The sequence below is a fragment of the Orcinus orca genome, chromosome 1 (genome assembly GCF_937001465.1).
Source record: "Orcinus orca chromosome 1, mOrcOrc1.1, whole genome shotgun sequence".
Lineage (NCBI taxonomy): Eukaryota > Metazoa > Chordata > Mammalia > Artiodactyla > Delphinidae > Orcinus > Orcinus orca.
In genome coordinates this window covers 55,691,977-55,715,425 of record NC_064559.1, presented here as the reverse complement: position 1 = coordinate 55,715,425, position 23,449 = coordinate 55,691,977, and the positions used below count along the sequence as shown (strand labels likewise).

General features: G+C 44.5%; 1 protein-coding gene across 1 annotated transcript in view; it reads right to left on the bottom strand.

The window, feature by feature from the left end:
- The window catches only part of TNR (tenascin R), a 414,120-nt gene that overhangs the window by 1,488 nt on the left and 389,183 nt on the right, over window positions 1–23,449 (bottom strand). The window contains exons 19-21 of the mRNA XM_049715362.1: window positions 10,684–10,835; window positions 9,167–9,263; window positions 4,408–4,569 (exon numbers count right to left, since the gene is read on the bottom strand). Coding sequence (XP_049571319.1) covers window positions 4,408–4,569; window positions 9,167–9,263; window positions 10,684–10,835 — 411 coding nt within the window. The remainder of the gene's footprint in view (window positions 1–4,407; window positions 4,570–9,166; window positions 9,264–10,683; window positions 10,836–23,449) is intronic.

Sequence of the window (23,449 nt, the reverse complement as noted above, 5' to 3'; positions counted from 1 at the left end):
GTCCCCTACATATGAACCTTCAAGTTGCAAACTTTCAAAGATGCGAACCTGTGTTTGCACGTCCAGTCACGTAAGTTAGTTCACATGTCTGGCGCACATTGTCACGTGCGTGCATCCTCTCCAAGTAGTTGTGCTTTTGTGTACTTTGTACTGTATAGAGTACGGTAGTACAGTATCTTTATTTCTTGCCTGTTCACTCGATGCCAGCCCCTGTATGCCAGCTGTTGTACTGTACTACTGTACTTTTCAAGGTACTGTACTATAAAGTTAAAAATGTTTATTTTTGTGTGTGTTTGCTTTTTATGTATTATTTGTGTGAAAAGTATTATAAACCTGTTATAGTACAGTACTATATAGCCGATTGTGTTAGTTGGGTACCTAGGCTAACTTTGTTGGACTTAACGAACAAATGGAAGTTATGAATGTGCTCTCGGAAAGGAACTCATTAGTCTGTAGGGGACTTACTCTGCGTCATTGCCCTGGCCTTCTGCTCGGAACTCTGTCCACTCAGCTCCACCTCACCATCCCCGTCTGTTTCTTTCAGGCCAGCAGTGGGACACAGCCACTCACGGCTCCTTTTGTCTCAGAGGAGACAGTGATGAGCCATGGTGACCTGGGCCAGTCCGGGTCACCACCGTACAGCCTGGCTTTCTCCATGGCTCATCAGGCCCAGTCAGCTCACACCCAATATCCCCCTGTTCAGAACTTGGGGCCACATGTGAAGAGGGACATTATCTAACTAGAGTTCCTGTCCATAGGAAACAGGATGATAAGAAAATCCTGACCATGTCAGAGGAGAAGTGGTTGGGGAAACCAGGGCTGTATCTTGGGGAAGAGCAGGCTTGAAGGGGGAGACAGTGTCCATTATCACTGACTCCAAATATTTGATGGACTATTGAGTAAACAAACAAACAATCCCCCCCAAAAAACAAAAACTCTTTGGGAAAGTATGAGGATCAGTAGGTAGAGACTGCAAGGTGGCATATTTGGGCTAAATATATGAGGAGAAATTAGCTAAATATTAGAGCTGTTTATAAGTGGTATATACTATTTGGAGATATGGAGAGATCTCTATTCTTAGAGGCTGGGTGTTCTTTTGTTGGGATGTTATGCAGGGGGCTCATATGAATTGAGTATTTGAGGTGAGGTATCAAACCGTAATTAATTTATACCTACTGGCCAAACTTTTGGCAGGATTTGTCGTTAGAAATGTTGTGAAGGGGCTCACACTACCGAATGAGTGTTGTCTTAGATGCTTCTGAGGTCACTTTAAGCCAGGATGGGTCATAGTTCTGATCCTGTGGCTTCCGAGTCCACACTCACAGTGGCCACTCAATGCCTCCAAGTGCTTCCGGCCACAACTCAACTCTTAGGAAGATGATCTTTGTTTTATGGGGAAGCCTGATTCCTTCAGGCCAGTTGGGTCCCTAAGTCCATATGTCATTATTTCTATCCCATCTTTTTCATTTCCCCCTCCTAGTCTCTTAAAAACCAGGCTTTGTGTCCACCCAGAGCTAATCCCACTACCTGCAACTCATTCTTTCCCATGTCTTCCAGGTCCTGGAGAAGGCAGAAAAGATGTCTTATTTTTTCCTTTCTTTATATATATATATATATATTAGGGTTTTCATCTCCTCTCACCCTAACTCATACTCATATCCTTTGTCTTAAAAAATCTTGAATTAATCCTACTCTCTAAAGACCCTTTCTTTACCATCAATTCCCTGTGTTGTCTCCACCCACGTTCCTACCTTCTCATCTCCTGCTTTTCCCCCTGTAGTCTAGAAGCTGACCTCGTTACTCCCTTGGAACAGTTCTCTCCCACTTCCACTCTGATGTTGCTTTCTGCTTTCTCAGGTACGACCCTGATGTTGGTCTATGTCCCCTTCCCAAATCTGGCCCCCCCCATTTCTGCTTCGTATAGCCACCTCGTATATTCAGTACGTTATCTAAGTCTTGGTTTTTCTCTCTCAAACTGCTGTTCAGATTTGTACTTTTCTCTTAATTTCTAACATCAGTCAAGTCTCCTATGATCTCCTACCAGGATTAATGCAGCAGCTCCAGCTGGTCTCTGTTCTTCACTCAGATTTACTTTATCCTATTTATGGCTGTCACCTTGATCTTCCTAAAACCCCACATCCATTGTGTCACTCAGGACCCACCGTGGCTCCCCACTGCCCACCATGTTAAGACAGAACTCCTCTGCCCCCTCCGTTTTAAGGCTCTTCAGGGCCTGGCTCCACCCACTTTCTTTTTATTCTTTCTGAACTCACACCCTGTCCTGGACAGCCAGGCCCTTTGCACTTTCCCTCCCTCCATGGTAACTGCTCCTTTTGTGATTTTTCTCCCAGGATTTTCCTTCCCTGGAATGTTTCCTTTACCATCAGGATCCCAGTCAAATGCCACTGCCTTCATGAAGCCTTTTTCAACTACCCAGAACCCCCTTCTCTGAATGCCCGGTAAACTGGGAGTAAGTACCATTCATTTTGTGGTGAGTTGCTTCTTAATGGTCTGTTTTTGTAAATGGATGTTTAGTTCTTGCAGAGGTCATGTCTTATGCTTCTTCTGAGTCCTCACAATTCACACAATGAACTTTTAGGGGTTGCTCAACAACCTTTTATTGATAACTTGACTTGGAATTTTCAGTTCTAATCCAATTAGAGTCCTGGTTAGAGGCTTGGATTTTTGTAGCCTTTGAGAACAACGGAGATGGGAGAAGGGGCTGAACTTGGAATTGGAGGCCATGGAGATGGATTGTTGCCAGAAGGGCCAGTAAAAACGAGCAACATATAAGATAAAGGCCAGGGAACTTGGGCAATAGTAAATGCCAGAGAGAGAATGGGCTTTTCCTCCCTGGAGACCTTCCAACCTGGGAAGAACAACCATTGTGTGAAGTTGCCCAGATAAGGGGGTAGCCTACATAAGCCTAGCTTCTCGTCTTTTGAAGAAGATGAACTGAATATATGACATAAGAGGTCAGACTGCAATTAATTTATGATGATTGGCCAAATTGTTGGTGGGACTTGCCTCTGAGACATGACAGTAGAACGCAGTCCAACAGTTATGACCTCCATGGGGCCCAGTAGCGAGATAGAGCTGCAACAGAGGCTGCAGCAGCTGGGCCCAAGTTAGACAGGTAAGAGCATAGGCCTGGAGCAGGTGAAGTGGAGGGAGGGAGGGAGGCCATGTAAGGAAGTGGGAGGGCTTGCTTCGCTTTCTGTGGGAGAAATAAGAACTGCTTTTCTGCAGGCACGATTCTAATCTTAGGGAGTGGTTGGTATCAGGTTATTTTTGCAATGATTTAGTCTGAGATTGTGTTTAATACACTCCATTTCAATGGCTATTTTATGCCCGAAGTGTGGTAAATTGGATCTTCTGTTGGGGCACTTCGGGCACGTCTGATTGCCATTGGGAATGATCTCCCATATGACAAACAACAAGGGAAAGTGTGTCTCCTCTTTGGAGTAACAGCACCTGGCTGAGCAGAGAAATAACTGAGCAGATGCAGTCGTTGGAGAGGCAACACTTGGATGATCTTCTTAGTTCCAAGAGTTATAAAAATGTTGCTGAATTTATATCCTAGCATTTAGCCCTATAATTGGAGTTAATGAAAGGACCAATAACTCCATGTACCAAATAGTGGAATATTTGGCAAAACAGGTTTTAGGAAATGTGCTGTAAGAGAACCCTGGAAATAAATTGGCAAAGGCGAAGGAGCAGACTGGATATTATGTTCTGGTAAAACTATTAATGCAACAGAGCTTATAGAGATGGTTTTGCTCTACTTAGTGGAAGTGCCGTAAAAATCTGTACAGAAAACGTGACCACGTGTGGGGTTCTCGTGGAGGAATGAAAAGGAATGCGGCCCATGGGGAACATTTAGGAGCTGTTGTGTGTTCCTTGATGGAGGTGTTATGGTGACTGCTGATGGAGGGGAGTAGAGCTCAGAATGGGGGGGGATCTGTCTTATTTTTATTAGTTCAAAGATGGTTTTCCTAGATGTCATTACTGGGGAGATTTCTACCGGACAATAGATGATTATGCTGTCACTGGATAAGAGCCTATGTTGATTAATCTAGACAAGAAGAATAATCCTTCACCCTCACGTTGTACTATGTTTTGTTAACTTTAAAAACACTTTTGCTCTATTTATCACTTTTTTTTCCTGACTGCTCTGTGAACTAGGACAGGCATCATTATTAAGATTTTCCAGATGAGGAAACTGAAGTCCTGAGAAATTGATTTCAGGTCACCTGAGTGGTGAGGGGCAGCGTGGACCAGAGGCAGTGCGCCAGCCCTCTGCCCTCCTTCTTGGCTAGCGGGGAATTCTGCAGCTCAGGCCTAGAACGTGGGGCCCGGTCCTGCTGCACGCCCACTGCCCTCGGGGGCTGCTCGGGGCCAAGGTACCTGCGGTGCCGTTGTAGCCTCCTATGCGGAGTTTGTACAGGCTTCTGCTGCCCTCGACAGAGAACTTGTCGTAGTAGGCGAAGGCGGCGTCCTGGCCGTCACGCATGTCTATGCGCAGCTCGTAGCGGCCCTGGGACGTGATCCCGTGTATGTTGTCCAGCCCTGTGGAGGAGAGCAGAGAACACAGTCAGCCTGGCCTCAGTGGCTTTGGAAATGGGAAGGAAAATGTGACTGTGGCCTCAAAACAGATGTTCTGGGAAAGAGGAGGGGTACTGGGATTGCTTTTGCCTTCAGTCCTTCCCAGGTTGTTATCAAACAGATCCTACCAGACTGAATTTCCTCCTGCAAAAAGACCAGACCAGTTCTGCTGATGAGTTCCCACCGCAGGTCAGCTCAGGGGTCCTACCATCTAGTCATGACCCAGTACCGGACAAGCCCTGAGCCTCAAGATTCCGGGCCCTGTCCCCCGCCACCTCCCACTCCAAACTATGGTGTTAGTTGAAGATGACAAGAGGCATCACATGGGTGTGAATTCTTCGGTGTGAGTGATAGGAAGCAAGAGGTAGAAACACTGATCAGAGTAATTCACAGTAGACCCTCGGGGTCCAGGATATCCTACCATCTCCTAGTAGCCTGGGAGGGGGTTCCATCCACCTTTAATTACACTGCTCTTTGTTCTCTCAGCCTCCAGCCCTCCTGAGGCTCCCATAACTGGGTCAGAGAATATTGTCACCTGTCTCCTAACTCCAGTTCCTTTCTCTCTAATCTACTTGCTATATCTTGCACTGCTACGTCTTCACTCATCTTTCTGGGCAGTTACCCTCCCTCACCCACTCTCTCCTTGGCCTCTAAGCTTCCCAGGCCTTGGTCTAATAGATTCTTGTAAGGTGCAGACCCCATGAGTCCAGAGTGAGGCAGAGCCCAGCTCTTCCTTGGTGATATTTTCTCATATGTATTTTCTTGTCTCTCTGCCCTGGATGGCTGTGCTCTGGGACTTTCTGATTCTGACTACCTGCCCATACTTTGAACCACTCCCCTTGCATTGCTGGTGATCTCTGAGTCCTCCTGATTTCTACCTGCTTACTGAACTGGGGTCCTGTTGCTTTACTGTGACATTTGATATCTATCAGAGTACACCATGACTTAGAATAAAACAATCTGCCGAGATGGAAGGGAATCTCGAGATTACTTAGGCTAGTCTCTTTGTGTTGTGGAAAGGGAGGCTGAAGTCCAGAGAAGTGAAGTGACTGGCTGAGGGTCACCTCGATCTCTTTGTTTCCCTATCCTGTTTGAGAGTTCAAGCTTTATGTTAGTTATATGTCGAAAGCTGTGTGCTATTTGCTGCGTGCCGGGTTGCTCTTACCCTAGGCTTGTGCTTGCGCGGATATGGTGGATCCTGGCGGTGCCCTGCCCGGATGCCCTTTATTTTTTAATTTTTTACTGTTTTTATTTTGAAGAAGGGAGATGTTACAGCATGTTTTCTAGTATAAGATGTATAGGGGAAAACTCAGTGAAGAAGTAGAGAGAAGAGAGAATTGTCAGAGGGGGAAGAATGGTCCTTCAAAGGCAAGTGGAAATAGGAGGCAGCACACATCTGGAGAGTTTGGTTAGATCACAGACAGTCCAGATGCCCTTTAACTGGACAGTGGACATAGCCCCCAGCCGCCAACAACTCACGGCTGCCTCCTTCTTGGATCATTGCCCTTGACCGAACAGGAGTTGCTCTACTCTGGAAGTTACCTGCTCCCTCCCCCATGCCTTGGGGCAGACCTCCATCAATACCTGATGAGGAGGTACCAAATCCCAGCCCCCTTGCCCCACTGGGGGCCAATCTGAGGAGCAGTTTATGCTCCAGAGCTTCCCTGAGGATCAGACTGAAGCTAATCTCCCACCAAGATCACACTGTTGCATTTTTTCCCCCTGCTCTATGCTATTTCCCTCATTCCCCTTCGGAGAGCACTCCCCTGATAAATCACTTGAACAAGAACCCCTGTCTCAGGCTTTGCTTCTAGGGAACCCAACTTACAACGTAAACCATGGGTCAGAGTGTTACCCCTAACCTGAGTATTGTCACCGAACTACACATCAGCAGGCCGGGCGTCTATTTAAGAGCCCTGCCCGGCTCCCTATTACCTATGGCATTGAGTCAAACCTTCTCTTCCCCACTTTAGGTACCACAACACGCCTCTGCTCAACGCACCTTCCCTCATTTTCTTCTTTCCCTGAGCTGCATCTTCGCTCTGGTTGGATGGTTTTTCCATTGTCCCGTTTGCACATGTCAAAAGGATCCCTGCCTTCCCTCTTTTCTTGTGTGCTTCCCTCCTGCATTCTTCTTACTCATCCCTCAATGCCTTCTCCAGGAAGCTGACTCTTCCTTCTCTGAGTATCTGCAGCCTTCTTGTCAGTAGCTCATAGATTAGTACAGTGTTTCCCAATGTGGGAGGCCATCTCTGATGATATGAGAAGTATTTGGGGAATAAGGACTAAATAACTTTGGACAGGTAGGGAGAAAGATATTTCCAAATTCTCTCTTTTTCTTAATAGATTGAGGGGAAACCTTAACCCTGATCCTAACGGTAACTCTCCGTTTGGATCTTGTACTTCGTGGTTTACACCCAGCACTTTCTAATCTCCATTTTTAGTACCACCAACACAGCAACAGCTGGCATTTAATAATATATATACTGTTTTCTTTTCATTGCATTTATTTTTGAGACTCCCTTTTATTTATGGCACATGATGACTAGCTTTCCATTTTTGGCACTGCTGTAAAGTTTCTTTCACAAAACCGTAGGTTTCTTTAAAAAAACAAGCGAGATATCGAAAATTCAAGTGCGTGATAGTTCAGATATTTCCCAGATATGGTAAAATTGTGAACGTGGTGTACTGTAGCTGAGGTTTGGGAAACATGAGCACTGTCTGCTATGGGCGCATTGATGCCTGTGCTGTATACTTATCTCCCAAGCTGTTTGTAAACTCTTAGAAGGTAAGGATATTTTCCTATTTACCTGACTTCTCTTTCAATGTTTTTATGTGATTTTTATCTTATATTTTTTATTATGTGCAACAGCAAATACAGATCTGGGCATCTAATAGGCACTCAATAAATTCTTATTAATTGATTGATTGATTGATTGTTATCTACACTTTAGGTACCTACTATCCCCGGCCACTGTGATAGGTAATGATGTTAAAAATGAATATGGTTTGGTCCCAGCCCTGAAAGAAGTTTACATAGTATAGTCAAGAGAGACAGAAAGGAAAATGGACACTGATTTGGACCACAGAAGAGAAAGTAGCTAATTCTCCCACAGGCAAAGGGTGAGAAAAATGGGTAGGATAGGTCCTATGGAGGAAGAAGAGGTTAGCTGGGCCTTTGAATATGCACAGAGCACAGCAAGGTGTACGGGGGAGGGGAGAGTTGGATGGCAGAGCGTTCCTTGCAGAGGAAACATTAGTGATTGTAAGGGTTTGGAGTTTGGGGTGGGGAGGGATAAATTGGGAATTTGGGATTAACAGATACACACTACTATATATAAATAGATAAACAACAGGACTTACTTATAGCACAGGGAACTATATTTAATATCTTGTAATAACCTATAATGGAAAAGAATCTTAAAAAGTGTGTGTATGTGTGTGTGTGTGTGTGTGTGTGTGTGTGTGTATATATATATATATATATATATATATATATATATATATACCTGAAACATTGTAAATCAACTATACTTCCATAAAAAAAGTGCTTGGGGTCTGGTGTCAGTTGCGGGGCACAGGGAAGAGCAGCAGGGCTCTTGGAGGTGGGGCGTAGGCCCAAGACGAGGGCCTTGTACCACAGCCAAGGTGTTTAGTCTTCATGTGCTGGTGATGGGGAGTGGTTTAAAAGCTCCACAAATGCGGTTATGGCCGTTGCTCAGATTTGGGTATGAGGGAGATGATTCTCCTGGCCATGTGGACAATGGGTGGTCCAGGAGGCAGGAAGGCCAGTGAGGGGTTGTTATATGAGCGTCCAGGAGAAAGATGTTGAGACTAAGCGGGATAGTGACAGGGGAGAGAGAGAGGAGACCACGAATACAGAACACAGTTATCCACCTTTCCCCTGCCTCCCTTTATAATCACTGTGAAAATCCAACCAAGAGGGAGACGCAGGGAAAAATAAATTTACTGCTTTCTAGGATTGGCTTCACTGCCATCTGCCTGGGTCAGGTGTGTGTTTACCTTCTCACACTAGTTCGGTTCTCAAGCTATACCTCCTGCTTGTGTCAGACCTCTAGGAAATTGCCGGTCACCTCTAATGTCATTTTCGTTTTTTCCTTTCCCGTCCCAAGTCAGTAATAACATTCTCCCAAGGAACTAGAGCCGAGTGACTGTCTCATTTCTCTTCCGACCTGCGGGCGGGCTGGCTGGCTGGTGTCTGGCTCCTGAGAGATGACCAGCCGTCCTTTTGCTCCCTCTGCCCCCTCCCCTCACCAGGCAGCTCTCTCCCTTTGTAAAAGTTGCCTCATGTCAAGACCCATCAGCATAAGAGACTATTAATGAGGATGGGAAGAGACAGAGCAAAGAGGAAAACACCACAACAAGATAGAAACAGATCAATAGTGGAGCCTAACAGAGCAAGAAGTACTGAAAGCAATTCACGAGCTGTCAGCTTTTCAACGGACACAGGGTTTCTGATAATCCCAGATGGACACAGAGAGGAGAAAGATGGACAAAGAACTGGAGCTGCATTCCAAGGGAAACAAAAAGGAGGCGTTACCCAGCCAAAACTCATCCTCCAGGTTCCCGAAGCCAACGCGGTACTCAGCCCATTTCCGGAAAAAATCAGTTTGGCCATTCTGCCGCCTCTGGAATACCTGTGAAGAGAAGGAGGGGAAATGAAGAAAATGCTAAGGAAAATAAACTCTAACGAGTAAAACTGCTATAACTGGGTTTTATATCTGCAGTGACAAAGGTTCTCAGATTAAGCACCACTGCAGTACGGAGCTCGGTATTTGCACAGCAGTCGTAGGAGATGCTCAGAGCCCTTCTCTGAAGCGCAGTGGCACCTGATGAATAGGCCAGGGTGTAATGTTGACACTTATTTGCACCCCTGCAACGTAGAAAGGATACAACTAGTCAAGGGAAATAGGCTTGGCTCTCAAATTAATCTTTTTGCACCACAGAATGCAGTAGAAAGCCTTTCTCACCAGAAGAATGGGACCAACTTCAGATCAGCTAGGAGCTGTCATCATCCTATTTCAGGCAAAGCAATTGCATATCATTCACCTCCCGAACTGTTTAAGTGCTAATTTCATTTACCCTCCAATACATCAGCCTCGACTTCAATTTCCAATTAGGCTTTAAGAAGAAGGCACAAATATGTCAGAAACATAAAAGAAAATGCTTCCCAAGAGTGGCTGTTACGAGCACAGCCACCATGTAACTCCATTCAACAACTATCCATTTTGCACTGTGAAAAATCCAGCGCTGTGTGTTGGTGCTGGAGGAGGGATCCGCGGGAGGAGGGTGGTGGAGGGGCTGGGTTTCCATCTGCCCTGACTGAGCTAATGCTGCTCCGCTTCCTGGCCGGGCTGCCGGAACTCGCCCATCTGTGTAGTGGCCTGTACTGATGTGTGAGGCCATTCGCCAGGCTGCCCTTCCTCTTCTTTCTGTACTGCCCTATCACACATGGGAGGAGGGTGGTGACAGGAAATGGTGTCTCTCTTTTCCCCACCACTTCTCCTCCCTGAAGGCTAGGACAGCTCTGGGGAAGAACCAGAGAGGCCAGGGAAGGATGGGGACGGGGGTGGCCTTGGTAACTAGAGGGGGCTATCCGGGTTCTTCCCCTCATCTGCTCCGCCATATGCAATTCTCCAATAGAAAGATCCTAATCATCTCCCCATAGAGACTCACCTCCTCCTGCAGGGGACTCATCTCCTCTCTTTCTTTATTTTTTCCACAGTCTTCATCAGGCAAGACCCCTGGGCCTCTCTGAGCCACTACTCCCTTTCCCTCCTGCATGAGCTATCCCCACAGAAGGAGCAGTTTTCCTGGGGCTGCCTCACTGGGCTGGGCCACTGCAGCCTCGATATTCTTATTCCTTCCTCTGCCTCACCAAACCTATGGGCTGCTGAGCAAGGCCCTGAGGACAATGCAAAGCCCCAGGTTGGGCATGAGGGGAGTGGGTGAAAGGATGGCCAGAGGATGGTGAAGTGTAGATGGATGGGTGCTGAGCCAGGTGGACTGAAGCATCCACGATGCTGGTGGGCAGGAAGAACAGATGCAGGTACTCACAATCCAGCCACCCCCGTCGGTCGTCATATCGCAGTACACCTGTAACTTCCGGCTTAGCTCTCCATTGAGGAAGATGGTGTAAACCCCGCTCAGAGTGTCTCCGTTCATCAAATGCTGGGCACAGTCTTGAGGATGAGGGAAGACCCGGCCCCCTGCACGAGAAAAGAGGCAATTTCCGGAAAGGGTCCTTCCTCCCACTATGCATAAGAGCCCCTTGGATCAGAGAACAGTTTAGAAGGTCTCACGGTACTTCATCAAGAACTGTAAGAAATCCTCACTGAATCTGTGTATGAATCCTGCATCATCTTGCATTCCCTCTTTTCAACTGATGTTGGGTTTATCAGACAGTATACAGTTTTACAGGATCTGAGGACCAAAGAGCTGTGTTCACTGTGTGGCTCCCCCATTCACCTACTTGTTTAGCTTAGGCAAATAGCCTGACTTCCTGGCATCATCTTTTTATCAGAAAGATGGGGATAATAAAAATATTCGTCCACCAAGGGTGAAGGTATGTTAATGTACCTAGTAATTGGTTACTTAGGCGATGATTACAGAAGCATGGAGCACATTAAAACACCGCAGAGTCCACCTTTCAAAAGAACAAGGGGGATTAAGCACAGCTGTCCACCGGAGTGCCCACACAAGCTTAGCTTAGCGTTATCAAGAAGATGGATATCTATTCCTCCTGCAAAATAATCTCCTGATTGCACTAAACAATCAAATGGCCATGTTTTACAGTTCAGTTTAAGTTTAAGGAGAGGGCAGAGGAAATAAATTGCTGCTCATCTTTCAGAGAGAACAGCCCTATTTGTAGAACAATATCTAATTAGCTGAAAGAAAAGCTTAAATCATGTGTCTTGAAGAGTTTAGCTTCAGGGCAGATTTTAATGCTTAACAGGCAAGCCAGAAAGCAGAGGTCCCATGGGAGGAGCTCTGCTGGACTGCAGGAGCTGATGGAGCAAGTTAAAGGCAGAGCTTGGCACAGGAGGAAAAGTGGTTTGGGTGCTCTGTAAATATATGATCTCTGGGTCAGTGGAAAGTGTGGTGCAGTTGATGTGGTTCTGCATCCTTGAAGGGTAGCAGAGCTAGGAAGAGAGGTGGGGTAGGGACTTCACGGGACCTACAGTGCCCCCTAGTGGCAGAACTGGTGCACTGCAGGTGTGACAGAACTGGGGGTGGGGGGGGCCCTTGGAGAGTCAGCCGGTGGGCCAGAGCAAGTGGCAGCATAATGCCACACAAGGGAGGTAACATAGCAACCTCACCGAAGCATCCTGTGTTAGGGGGAGGTTGTAGGGGTTCGGTAGACTTTATGCAAGGCCCCTCTCGGAGATGTGTTAACTCCTCTTGCACAAGGACGGTCCAGCTTGCTTGCACACCATGGTCAAGGGTCACTCGCATTTCAGGTAGTTTAGAACAAGGCACCGCCTGCTTCAGGCATACACCAGGGAATAACAATATATTCCTATAGAACTAGTATTTTACCAAGTGTGCTTTGATTTCCATTTAATTCTTGCAAGAAACATCAGAGGAAGGCAGATTGTTATAGATTGAAGTCTTATTTTCCAGGGAAGGAAGCTGTACTCAGAAAGATCGCATGACTTCCTCCATTCACTTGAACTCAAGTTTTCAGACCCCGAGTCAAGTGCTCCTTGAACTTTACTAAAACGGGATATAACATATGATTCAGTTTAGTGGATCTATATCTGTCCAGATGGCAAATGATTAACTAAAATCTACATTTATCTTATAAGCATATAAAGCCCCAGAGGTTAAAGTTACCTCAAAAAGTTCTATGTTCACATTAAATATCTTAACCCTCTCAAAACCTATTTCCTTCATAGCTGCAGAAAAGCTCTCAACTTTCATCTCCAGCCTGTCCTAGATCTCGGTAGAGTTCCTGATCCCACCTGTTCCTAGAGGGTCCAATTACGTTTCAGGGGTAGGTGTGGGTGAGTGCCTTCTCTCTCCCTGTTGCTTTGGGAGCACAGTGATTATTTCCTGGCTTCCAGGCCATTCTCTAGCGGATCTTTGGAGCAACCATCCTGTCTGTCTTCCTTTCTCCCCTCTTTCCTCACTGCCTGAGTGTCTCATTTTAGATCAATACAAAACATGCTTGGTCTTCAGCTCACTCCTACCTTATGCGCTAATAGCCCTTTCTCCTGAATCAACTCAGCGCCATAAAGGGGCCAGAACCCCAAATTTCTTCCCAATATCCAACATGTCCTCCACAGAACAGCTTCTCCCAAACCTCAAAACGACAACCTCATCCAAATACACATACAAAACCAAATGAAACTTTAGAACAGACAAATAAATAATCTTATACAGGCTTCTTCACATTAATAAGATCAATTATTTAATTTTTCTATTACAGATACTTTCTAAAGGCTCAAACATATTAGTTGCTTTAAAGGTAGAACTACCAAAACCAAATATAGGAAAATGAGATGGTTTGCTCTGGAGGAGAGAAGTTTTTAAATATCTGAAGGGTGGTCATATGCCATGTGTAAAATAGGTAGCCAGTGGGAACCTGCTGTATAGCGCAGGGAGCTCAGCTCTGTGCTCCGTGGTGACCGAGATGGGTGGGATGGGGGAGGGTGGGAGGTCCAAGAGGGAGGGGATATATGTACACACATAGCTGATTCACTTCACTGTACAGGAGAAACTAAAAACATTGTAAAGCAACTGTACCTCAATAAAAAAAAATTTTTTTAAAAAAGGGATCCATTTTTATAAAGTCAGAAAACGGGAATAAAATCAACTTAAGAAAAAAGTGTGACCTAAGTAGTGTCAAAAGTTGTGATGGGGGCTTCCCTGGTGGCGCAGTGGTTGAGAGTCCGCCTGCCGATGCAGGGGACACGGGTTCATGCCCTGGTCCGGGAAGATCCCACATGCCGCGGAGCGGCTGGGCCCGTGAGCCATGGCCGCTGAGCCTGCGCATCCGGAGCCTGTGCTCCACAACGGGAGAGGCCACAACAGTGAGAGGTCCGCGTACCGCAAAAAAAAAAAAAAAAAAAAAAAAGTTCTGATGGGCTGAAGGTCTCAGAGTGCACCTTGGGAGAGAAGGGGTCGTGTTTTCTTCCTTCTGGGCCTTCACGTTGGACTGGTCGGCGGAGGCACTCACCAGATGTGTGGGACTGATGCATAGTTGCTGGGTGTGCTTGCCTTACCTTTGACAAATGGCAAGGCCACCTGGTGGTTTAGAGATTCCACTTATCATAATTTAGTCTGTGGCATTAATGGAAAGATGATAAAAAGTATTTTTCTTATGCAGAATATCCGCAGCGGCAATATTCACATCTTGGGAACTTGGAGACGACATTTATCGTGAAACCACGCTTCTCCACCCGCCTCCGACCCTTAACACTGTAGAAGTTTTACCTCATACCACCAATCCATGATCATTATTCCTTTTCACCTGAGGAGAGGAAGTAGGCTCACTAATTGTTCCCAAGCCAGGGACTATTAAAATACAGGTTCCTGGGTTCTGCAGCAGATCTACTGAATCAGAATGCTGGGGGGTAAGTGTCAGGAATCAGTGTTTCACCAGAGCTCTTCAGATGAGCCTGAAGACCAGCTGGACTTGAACTCCACTCTTTCTCCAGTATGTTTCCCTCTCCTCAGCGAGTGCAGAGGTGGAGCTGGTTAGCTAGACTGTGCCCCAAGGGGTGTGATGGTCTGTTTTCCCTGCTGAGATCCATATGGCAGGGTGGATAAATAGACCGAGTGTCTGTCTGCCTGTCTCTCCCCCTCCTTCCCCTCTTTCCTTATTTTCTTTCCCTTTCTCCTTTTCCTTCTCTCCCCCTTTCCTTCCCTCTCTCTTTCTCAGTAAGCATGTCTTGAGTGGGCTGGTCCCAAGATGTAAATTGAGTGAGAGGGGATACGAGACTCTATCCTTGAGTTTAAGCCTTGTGTTCCAGTTTTAAACATTAGGTTCTCCTCTGGGGTTATTGGACTCAGGCTTAGCTAATAATAAAGAATACACTGATTCCCAGTCTGCTTTATTCATTGCGTGTATACTGTGGCTTCATACATTTTTAAGAGATAGGGCAGTTTTCAGGCATCCCTAGCTCTCTGGATGTTATCCCATCTAATATCATCAAAAACTCACCTTTAATCCTAACATAGATCATCCCAGTAATTTTTCCCAAGGCAGAAATTTTAGGATGAAGAGAAAAACTGGAAGGCTTTTCTTCCCTTCTCCTTTGATACAATTACTAGGGTCTGGCCTGACAAAGAGGCTTCTTTTCCCCCGCCCCCCTGCTTTTTTTGTTGTTGTTTTTTTTTAATGCAGGCTGTGATGATTACCATGTTAACAGGAAAGCAATGCCAAGTGATCGGTACACTGAAATGTCTCATGGTTAAGCATCTCTAGATGTAATTGGGAGCTCAACAGGGCTGGGGCACTCACTGGAAGAATTGCTCAGGAATTGGTTTGGGTTGGGCGTCCGGAAGCTGAATGCTGAGTAGAGGGAAGTGAGCTATATGACACACAGTGCACATGGAGAGCCCCCAGCCAGCTGGAAGTGAAGGAGAGACTCTTTCTGTCCCTTACTTGCTTTGTGTTCTTGAATGTGGTCTTTAAAGTGGTCAGAGTTAATGGCTTTGGAAAGTTATCTGCCCACTGCCCACTCTTAATGGCCTTAGCATCAGGACCGAAACCATGATATCAGTGTTTCTCTCTGAAAATAACCTCAGCAAGTCTCTCTGCAACTGCAGAGAAAAGGGTGCTGCTCCACACCTCTGGCCACCCACACTTACATTTTTTTCACAGAAGTGGGTTTGTGGGTAGCAGGGTTTTGAGAGTGAGTCTGAGGCTGTGGACAGGGAAAAGTTATCTGTTTAGTCCACATGGGCTGTCAAACCTAACACCTTAGCCTCCTTCACAGCATCTTCCAGTTCATTTACCTGTTCATTCTTTTGTGTATTTATTCAACAAACATATAGGAAGTGTCTGTTGGGGGTCTAAATACTGGGCTAACAGATTGGAATACAAGGAAGAAGAAGACACAGTTCCATCTTTCAGGTTGCTGACACTCTGGTGGAAGAAATAGAACAATATAACCCCAAGTTCTAAGTACTCTGGAAAAGAGATAAACATAGAGAGGGATCAAAACATGGGAGTGGGCATGCAATGAATTCTCGGGCTGGTGAGGGTAGGGTGAGTGGTGGAGCCTGGTATGGGGCAGAGATTAGCAAGTGCTAATCAAAAAGTGCTTCTTAATTTAGGAACTGATGTAGAAGTTAACCACAAACTGGTGGAAGAGAGGTGTTCTAGGTCTGTGCAAAACATGGCCTATATAGGAAACTGCAGGTTTAGTTCCTCAACAAGAGGAAGAGCTGGGTTGGATGGATAAGGGAGAGTTTTGGGGAGATAAGAGGGACTGGATCATGCCATTTAAGGAGGTGGACCTTCTCCTGAAGGAAACAGGATGAAGAGTCCTGATGGACTTTAAGCTCAAGTTTTTAGAAAGATCATTCTCACTGTAGTGTAGAGAACAAATTAGATGAGGGTGAGAGTGGAGGTAAGACCCCATTCAGGAGGTAGCAGTGGGAATCAAGGTAGAGAGGTAACAAGAGTCTTTAAGGAGTCAATGAACACATAGAATTAACTGAGCAGTAGACAGCTTGAGTGTCTCTATCTTAAGCAGAGTTGCTGAGGAAGGTCTTAAGCACGGCAGACCACCTGCCTTCTACCCACAAAAGACAAATGCAACAGGCTTCCAAATCTTTCCTTTGAATTTACCTGACTATTGCTTGGATTTACTTATATCAGGAGACCCAATTCCATGGCAGATTAATTGATCACAGACTGGTAGCTTCCAGCCTGGCCCCTCTCTGTGTCTCTTGATTTACTATGGCAAGGAGAGGGTTGGGTTATGGTAAAGCCTCCTACTTGGTCTCTTCTTGCTATTCTGGCTCCACTTGCATCTTTTCTCCATATTTTAACCAGAGTATTCTTTCAATAATGTACATGTGATACTATCTCATCCTTTTTCTCACTTGCTGAAAACCCTCCAATAGCTTCTCCAGTGCAACAGCTCCGATTGCAATGGCTTCCTGCAATTAGAATAAAAACTAAAGTCCTGAACACATCCTGTAACTTCCTGCACGCTCTGACTCTGCCTTGCACTCCTCACACTTTCTCACTTTTATTTTTTTCTTTTATTTTAAAAATTATTTTATTTATTTATTTATTTATTTTTTGGTAATGTTGCCAATATTTTTTAAAATTTTATTTTATTATTTTTTTTATACAGCAGGTTCTTATTAGTTATGTATTTTATACATATTAGTGTATATATGTCAATCCCAATCTCCCAGTTCATCCCACCACTACTGCCACCACCCCCTGCTCTGCTTTCCCCCCATGGTGTCCGTACGTTTCTTCTCTACAACTGTGTCTCTATTTCTGCCTTGCAAACCGGTTCATCTGTACCATTTTTCTAGATTCCACATATATGTGTTAATATATGATATTTGTTTCTTTCTGACTTACTTCACTCTGAATGACAGTCTCTAGGTCATCCACTACAAATGACCCAATTTCGTTCCTTTTTATGGCTGAGTAATAGTCCATTGTATATATGTACCACATCTTCTTTATCCATTTGTCTGTCTGTCGATGGGCATTTAGGTTGCTTCCATGACCTGGCTATTGTACATAGTGCTGCAATGAACCTTGGGGTGCATTTGTCTTTTGGAATTATGGTTTTCTCTGGGTATATGCCCAGTAGTGGGATTGCTGGGTCACATGGTAATTGTATTTTTAGTTTTTTAAGGAACCTCCATACTGTTCTCCATAGTGACTGTATCAATTTATATTCCCACCAACAGTGCAGGAGGGTTCCCTTTTCTCCACACCCTCTCCAGCATTTGTTGTTTGTAGATTTTCTGATGATGCCCATTCTAACTGGTGTGAGGTGATACCTCATTGTAGTTTTGATCTGCATTTCTCTAATAATTAGTGATGTTGAGCAGCTTTTCTTGTGCCTCTTGGCCATCTGTATGTCTTCCTTGGAGAAATGTCTATTTAGGTCTTCTGCCCATTTTTTGATTGGGTTGTTTTTCTGATATTGAGCTGCATGAGCTGCTTGTATATTTTGGAGATTAATCCTTTGTCTCTTGATTTGTTTGCAAATATTTTCTCCCATTCTGAGAGTTGTCTTTTCATTTTCTTTATAGTTTCCTTTGCTGTGCAAAAGCTTTTGTTTCATTAAGTTCCATTTGTTTATTTTTATTTCCATTAGTCTAGGAGGTGGGTCAAAAAAGATATTGCTGTGATTTATGTCAAAGAGTGTTCTTCCTATGTTTTCCTCTAAGAGTTTTATAATGTCTGGGCTTACATTTAGGTCTTTAATCCTTTTTTTTTTTTTTTTGCGGTACGCGGGCCTCTCACTGTTGTGGCCTCTCCTGTTGCGGAGCACAGGCTCCGGACGTGCAGGCTCAGCAGCCATGGCTCATGGGCCCAGCCACTCCGCGGCATGTGGGATCTTCCCGGACCAGGGCACGAACCCGTGTCCCCTGCATCAGCAGGCGGACTCTCAACCACTGCACCACCAGGGAAGCCCGAATCCATTTTGAGTTTATTTTTGTGTATGGTGTTAGGGAGTGTTCTAATTTCATCCTTTTACATGTAGCTGTCCAGTTGTCCCAGCACCACTTATTGAAGAGACTGTCTTTTCTCCATTGTATATTCTTGCCTCCTTTGTCATAGATTAGTTGACCATAGGTGTGTGGGTTTATCTCTGGGCTTTCTATCCTGTATAATTGATCCGTATTTCTGTTTTTGTGCCAGTACCGTATTGTCTTGATTACTGTACCTTTGTAGTATAGTTTGAAGCCAGGGAGTCTGATTCCTCCAGCTCTGTTTTTTTCCCTGAAGATTGCTTTGGCTATTAGGGGTCTTTTGTTCTCCATACAAATTTTAAGATTTTTGTTCTAGTTCTGTAAAAATTGCCATTGGTAATTTGATAGGGATTCATTGAATCTGTAGATTGCTTTGGGTAGTATAATCATTTTCACAATATTCATTCTTCCAATCCAAGAACAAGGTATATCTCTCCATCTGTTAGTGTCATCTTTGATTTCTTTCATCAGTGTCATAGTCTTCTGAGTACAGGTCTCTTACCTCCTTAGGTAGGTTCATTCCTAGGTGTTTTATTCTTTTTGTTACAATGGTGAGTGGGATTATTTCCTTAGTTTCTCTTTCTGATCTTTCATTGTTAGTGTATAGGAACGCAAGAGATTTCTGTGCATTAATTTTGTATTCTGCAACTTTACCAAATTCATTGATTAGCTCTAGTAGTTTTCTGGTGGCATCTTTAGGGTTATCTATGTATCTGCAAACAGTGATAGTTTGATTTCTTCTTTTCCAATTTGTATTCCTTTTATTTCTTTTTCTTCTCTGATTGCCATGGCTAGGACTTCCAGAACTATGATGAATAATAGTGGCTAGAGTGGATATCCTTGTCTTGTTCCTGATCTTAGAGGAAATGCTTTCAGTTTTTCACCTTTGAGAATGATGTTTGCTGTGGGTTTGTCATATATGGCCTTTATTATGTTGAGGTAGCTTCCCTCTATGCCCACTTTCTGGAGAGTTTTTATCGTAAATGAGTGTTGAATTTTGTCAAAAGTTTTTTCTGCATCTATGGAGATGATTACGTGGCTTTTTTTCTTCAGTTTTTTAATATGGTGTATCACATTGATTGATTTGTGTATATTGAAGAAGGCTTGCATCCCTGGGATAAATCCCACTTGATCATGGTATATGATCCTTTTAATGTGTTGTTGGATTTAGTTTGCTAGTATTTTGTTGAGGATTTTTGAATCTACATTCATCAGTCATATTGGTTTGTAATTTTCTTTTTTTGTAGTATCTCTGTCTGGTTTTGGTATCAGGGTGATGGTGGCCTCGTAGAATGAGTTTAGGAGTGTTCCTTCCTCTGCACTTTTTTGGAAGAGTTTGAGAAGGATGGGTGTTAGCTCTTCTCTAAATGTTTGATAGAATTCACCTGTGAAGCCATCTGGTCCTGGACTTTTCTTTGTTGGAAGATTTTTTTAAATTTATTCATTTTTATTTGTTTTTGGCTGCGTTAGGTCTTTGTTGCTGTGCGCAGGCTTCTCATTGCCGTGGCTTCTCTTGTGGCGGAACATGGGCTCTAGGTGCACAGGCTCAGTAGTTGTGGCTCACAGGCTCTAGAGCGCAGGCTCAGTGGTTGTGGTGCACGGGCTAAGTTGCTCCGTGGCATGTGGGATCTTCCCAGACCAGGGTTTGAACCCGTGTCCCCTGCATTGGCAGGCAGATTCTTAACCACTGGGTCACCAGGGAAGCCCATGTTAGAAGATTTTTAATCACAGTTTCAATTTCATTACTTGTGATTGTTCTGTTCATATTTTCTATTTTTTCCTGGTTCAGTCTTGGAAGGTTATACCTTTCTAAGAATTTGTCCATTTCTTCCAGGTGTCCATTTTATTGACATAGAGTTGCTTGTAGTAGTCTCTTATGATGTTTGTATTTCTGTGGTGTCCGTTGTACCTTCTCCCTTTTCATTTCTAATTTTATTGATTTGAGTCCTCTCCCTCTTTTTCTTGATGAGTCTGCCTAATGGTTTATCAATTTTGTTTATCTTCTCAAAGAACCAGCTTTTAGTTTTATTGATCTTTACTATTGTTTTCTTTGTTTCTATTTCATTTATTTCTGCTCTGATCTTTATGATTTCTTTCCTTCTACTAACTTTGGGTTTTGTTTGTTCTTCTTTCCCTAGTTTCTTAGGTGTAAGGTTAGATGGTTTATTTGAGGTGTTTCTTGAGGTAGGATTGTATTGCTATAACCTTCCCCTTTGAACTGCTTTTGCTGCATCCCATAGGTTTTGGATCATTGTGTTTTCATTGTCATTTGGCTGCGTTGGGTCTTTGTTGCTGTGCGCAAGCTTCTCATTGCCGTGGCTTCTCTTCTGGCGGAGCATGGGCTCTAGGCGCACGGGCTCAGTAGTTGTGGCTTACAGGCTGTAGAGCGCAGGCTCAGTAGTTGTGGTGCACGGGCTTAGTCTCTAGGTATGTTTTGATTTCCTCTTTGATTTCTTCAGTGGTCTCTTGGTTATTTAGTAACGTATTGTTTAGCCTCCATATGTTTGTGTTTTTTAAGTATTTTTCCCTGTAATTTACTTCTAATCTCATAGCGTTGTGGTTGGAAAAGATCCTTGATATGATTTCAAATTTCTTAATTTTACCAAGGCTTGATTTGTGATCCAATATGTGATCTATCCTGGAGAATGTTCCATGTGCACTTGAGACGAAAGTGTAATCTGCTGTTTTTGGATGGAATGTCCTATAAATATCAATTAAATCTATCTGGTCTATTGTGTCATTTGGTTGGAACATTTAATGCATTCACATTTAAGGTAATTATCAATATGTATGTTCCTATTACCATTTTCTTAATTGTTTTGGGTTTGTTTTTGTAGGTCCTTTTCTTCTCTTGTGTTTCCCACTTAGAGAAGTTCCTTTAGCATTTGTCATAGAGCTGGTTTGGTGGTGCTGAATTGTCTTAGCTTTTGCTTGTCTGTAAAGCTTTTGATTTCTCCATCAAATCTGAATGAGATCCTTGCCAGGTAGAGTAATTTTGATTGTAGCTTCTTCCCTTTCATCACTTTAAATATATTGTGCCACTCCCTTCTGTCTTGGAGAGTTTCTGCTGAGAAATCAGCTGTCAACATTATGGGAGTTCTTTTGTATGTTATTTGTTGTTTTTCCCTTGTTGCTTTTAATAATTTTTCTTTGTCTTTAATTTTGTTCAATTTGATTACTATGTGTCTCGGCATGTTTCTCCTTGGGTTTATCCCGCCTGGGACTCTCTGTGCTTCCTGGACTTGGGTGGCTATTTCCTTTCCCATGTTAGGGAAGTTTTCAACTATAATCTCTTCAAATATTTTCTTGGGTCCTTTCCCTCTCTCTTCTCCTTCTGGGACACCTGTAATGCGAATGTTGGTGCGTTTAATGTTGTCCCAGAGGTCTCTTATGCTGTCTTCACTTCTTTTCATTCTGTTTTCTTTATTTTGTTCTGCTGTAGTGAATTCCATCAGTCTGTCTTCTAGGTCATTTATCTGTTCTTCTGCCTCAGTTATTCTGCTATTGATTCCTTCTAGTGTATTTTTCATTTAATTTATTGTATTGTTCATCTCTGTTTGTTTGTTGTTTAATTCTTCTAGGTGTTTCTTCTTTAATTCTTCTAGGTCTTTGTTAAACATTTCTTGCATCTTCTCGATCTTTGCCTCCATTCTTTTTCCGATGTCCTGGATCATCTTCACTATCATTATTCTGAATTCATTTTCTGGAAGGCTGCCTACCTCCACTTCATTTAGTTCTTTTTTTCTGGGGTTTTATCTTGCTCCTTCATCTAGTACATCGTCCTCTGCCTTTTCGTCTTGTCTATATTTCTGTGAATGTGGCTTTCATTCCACAGACTGCAGAATTGTAGTTCTTCTTGCTTCTGCTGTCTGCCCTCTGGTGGACGAGGCTATTTAAGAGGCTTATGCAAGCTTCCTGATGGGAGGGACTGGTGGTGGGTAGAGCTGGCTGTTGCTGTGGTGGGCAGAACTCAGTAAAACTTTAATCTGCTTGTCTGCTGATGGGTGGGGCTGAGTTCCCTCCCTGTTGGTTGTTTGGCCTGAGGCGACCCACCACTGGAAGCTACAGGCTCTTTGGTGGGACTAATGGCGGACTCCAGGAGGGCTCATGCCAAGGAGTTCTTCCCAGAGCTTCTGCTGCCAGTGTCCTTGTCCCTGTGGTGAGCCACAGCCACCCCCTGCTTCTGCAGGAGACCCTCCAACACTAGCTGGTAGATATGGTTCAGTCTCCTATGGGGTCACTGCTCCTTCCCCCTTGGTCCTGATGTGCACAGTACTTTGAGTGTGCCCTCCAGGAGTGGAGTCTTTGTTTCCCCTGGTCCAGTCTAAGTCATGCAAGCAAATCCCGCTAGCCTTCAAAGTCTGGTTCTCTGGGAATTCCTCCTCCCATTGCCAGAACCCAAGATTGGGAAGCCTGAGGTGGGGCTCAGAACCTTCAATCCAGTGGGTGGACTTCTGTGGTAAAATTGTTCTCCAGTTTGTGAGTCACCCACCCAGCAGTTATGGGATTTGATTTTATTGTGATTGCACCCCTCCTACCATCTCATTGGTAGGCTTCTCCTTTGTCTTTGGATGTGGGGTATCTTTTGTGGTGAGTTCCAGTGTCTTCCTGTAGATGATTGTTCAGCAGTTAGTTGTGATTTCACTGCTCTCGCAAGAGGGACTGAGAGCACGTCCTTCTACTCCGCCATCTTGAACCAGTTTCCTGGCTTTCTTTTAATCTGTTGAACATGGCAAAGTTATTCCTCCCTCGAGTTGTAGTAATTACTCTTCTCTAGGCTTGGAATGCTTTTCTTGTGTGATTCACTCTCATCTTGCAACTCCTGGCTGAAATGTCTCAGCTCAAAGAGAGGCCTTTCCTGACCACCCTAGTTGAGGCCAGGGTCTGCGATGGGGGGGAGATAGTGGCAAGTGAGTCCCAGTGCAGAGGCAGGAATTTGAACGAAGCCTGGATCAGACCCACTTGCTTTTCTTGGAGAGCCTCCCAAAGAGGCAGGAGGCAACTGGGATGCCCCCTGGGGACATAGATGTTGGTGGCAGGCATTTTGGGGAGCTTGTCCTACAGCAAGGACACTGGTGCTGGCAAGTGCCACTTTGGGATCCTCCTTCTAGCCTATTAGCACCAGGGGCTTACCTTC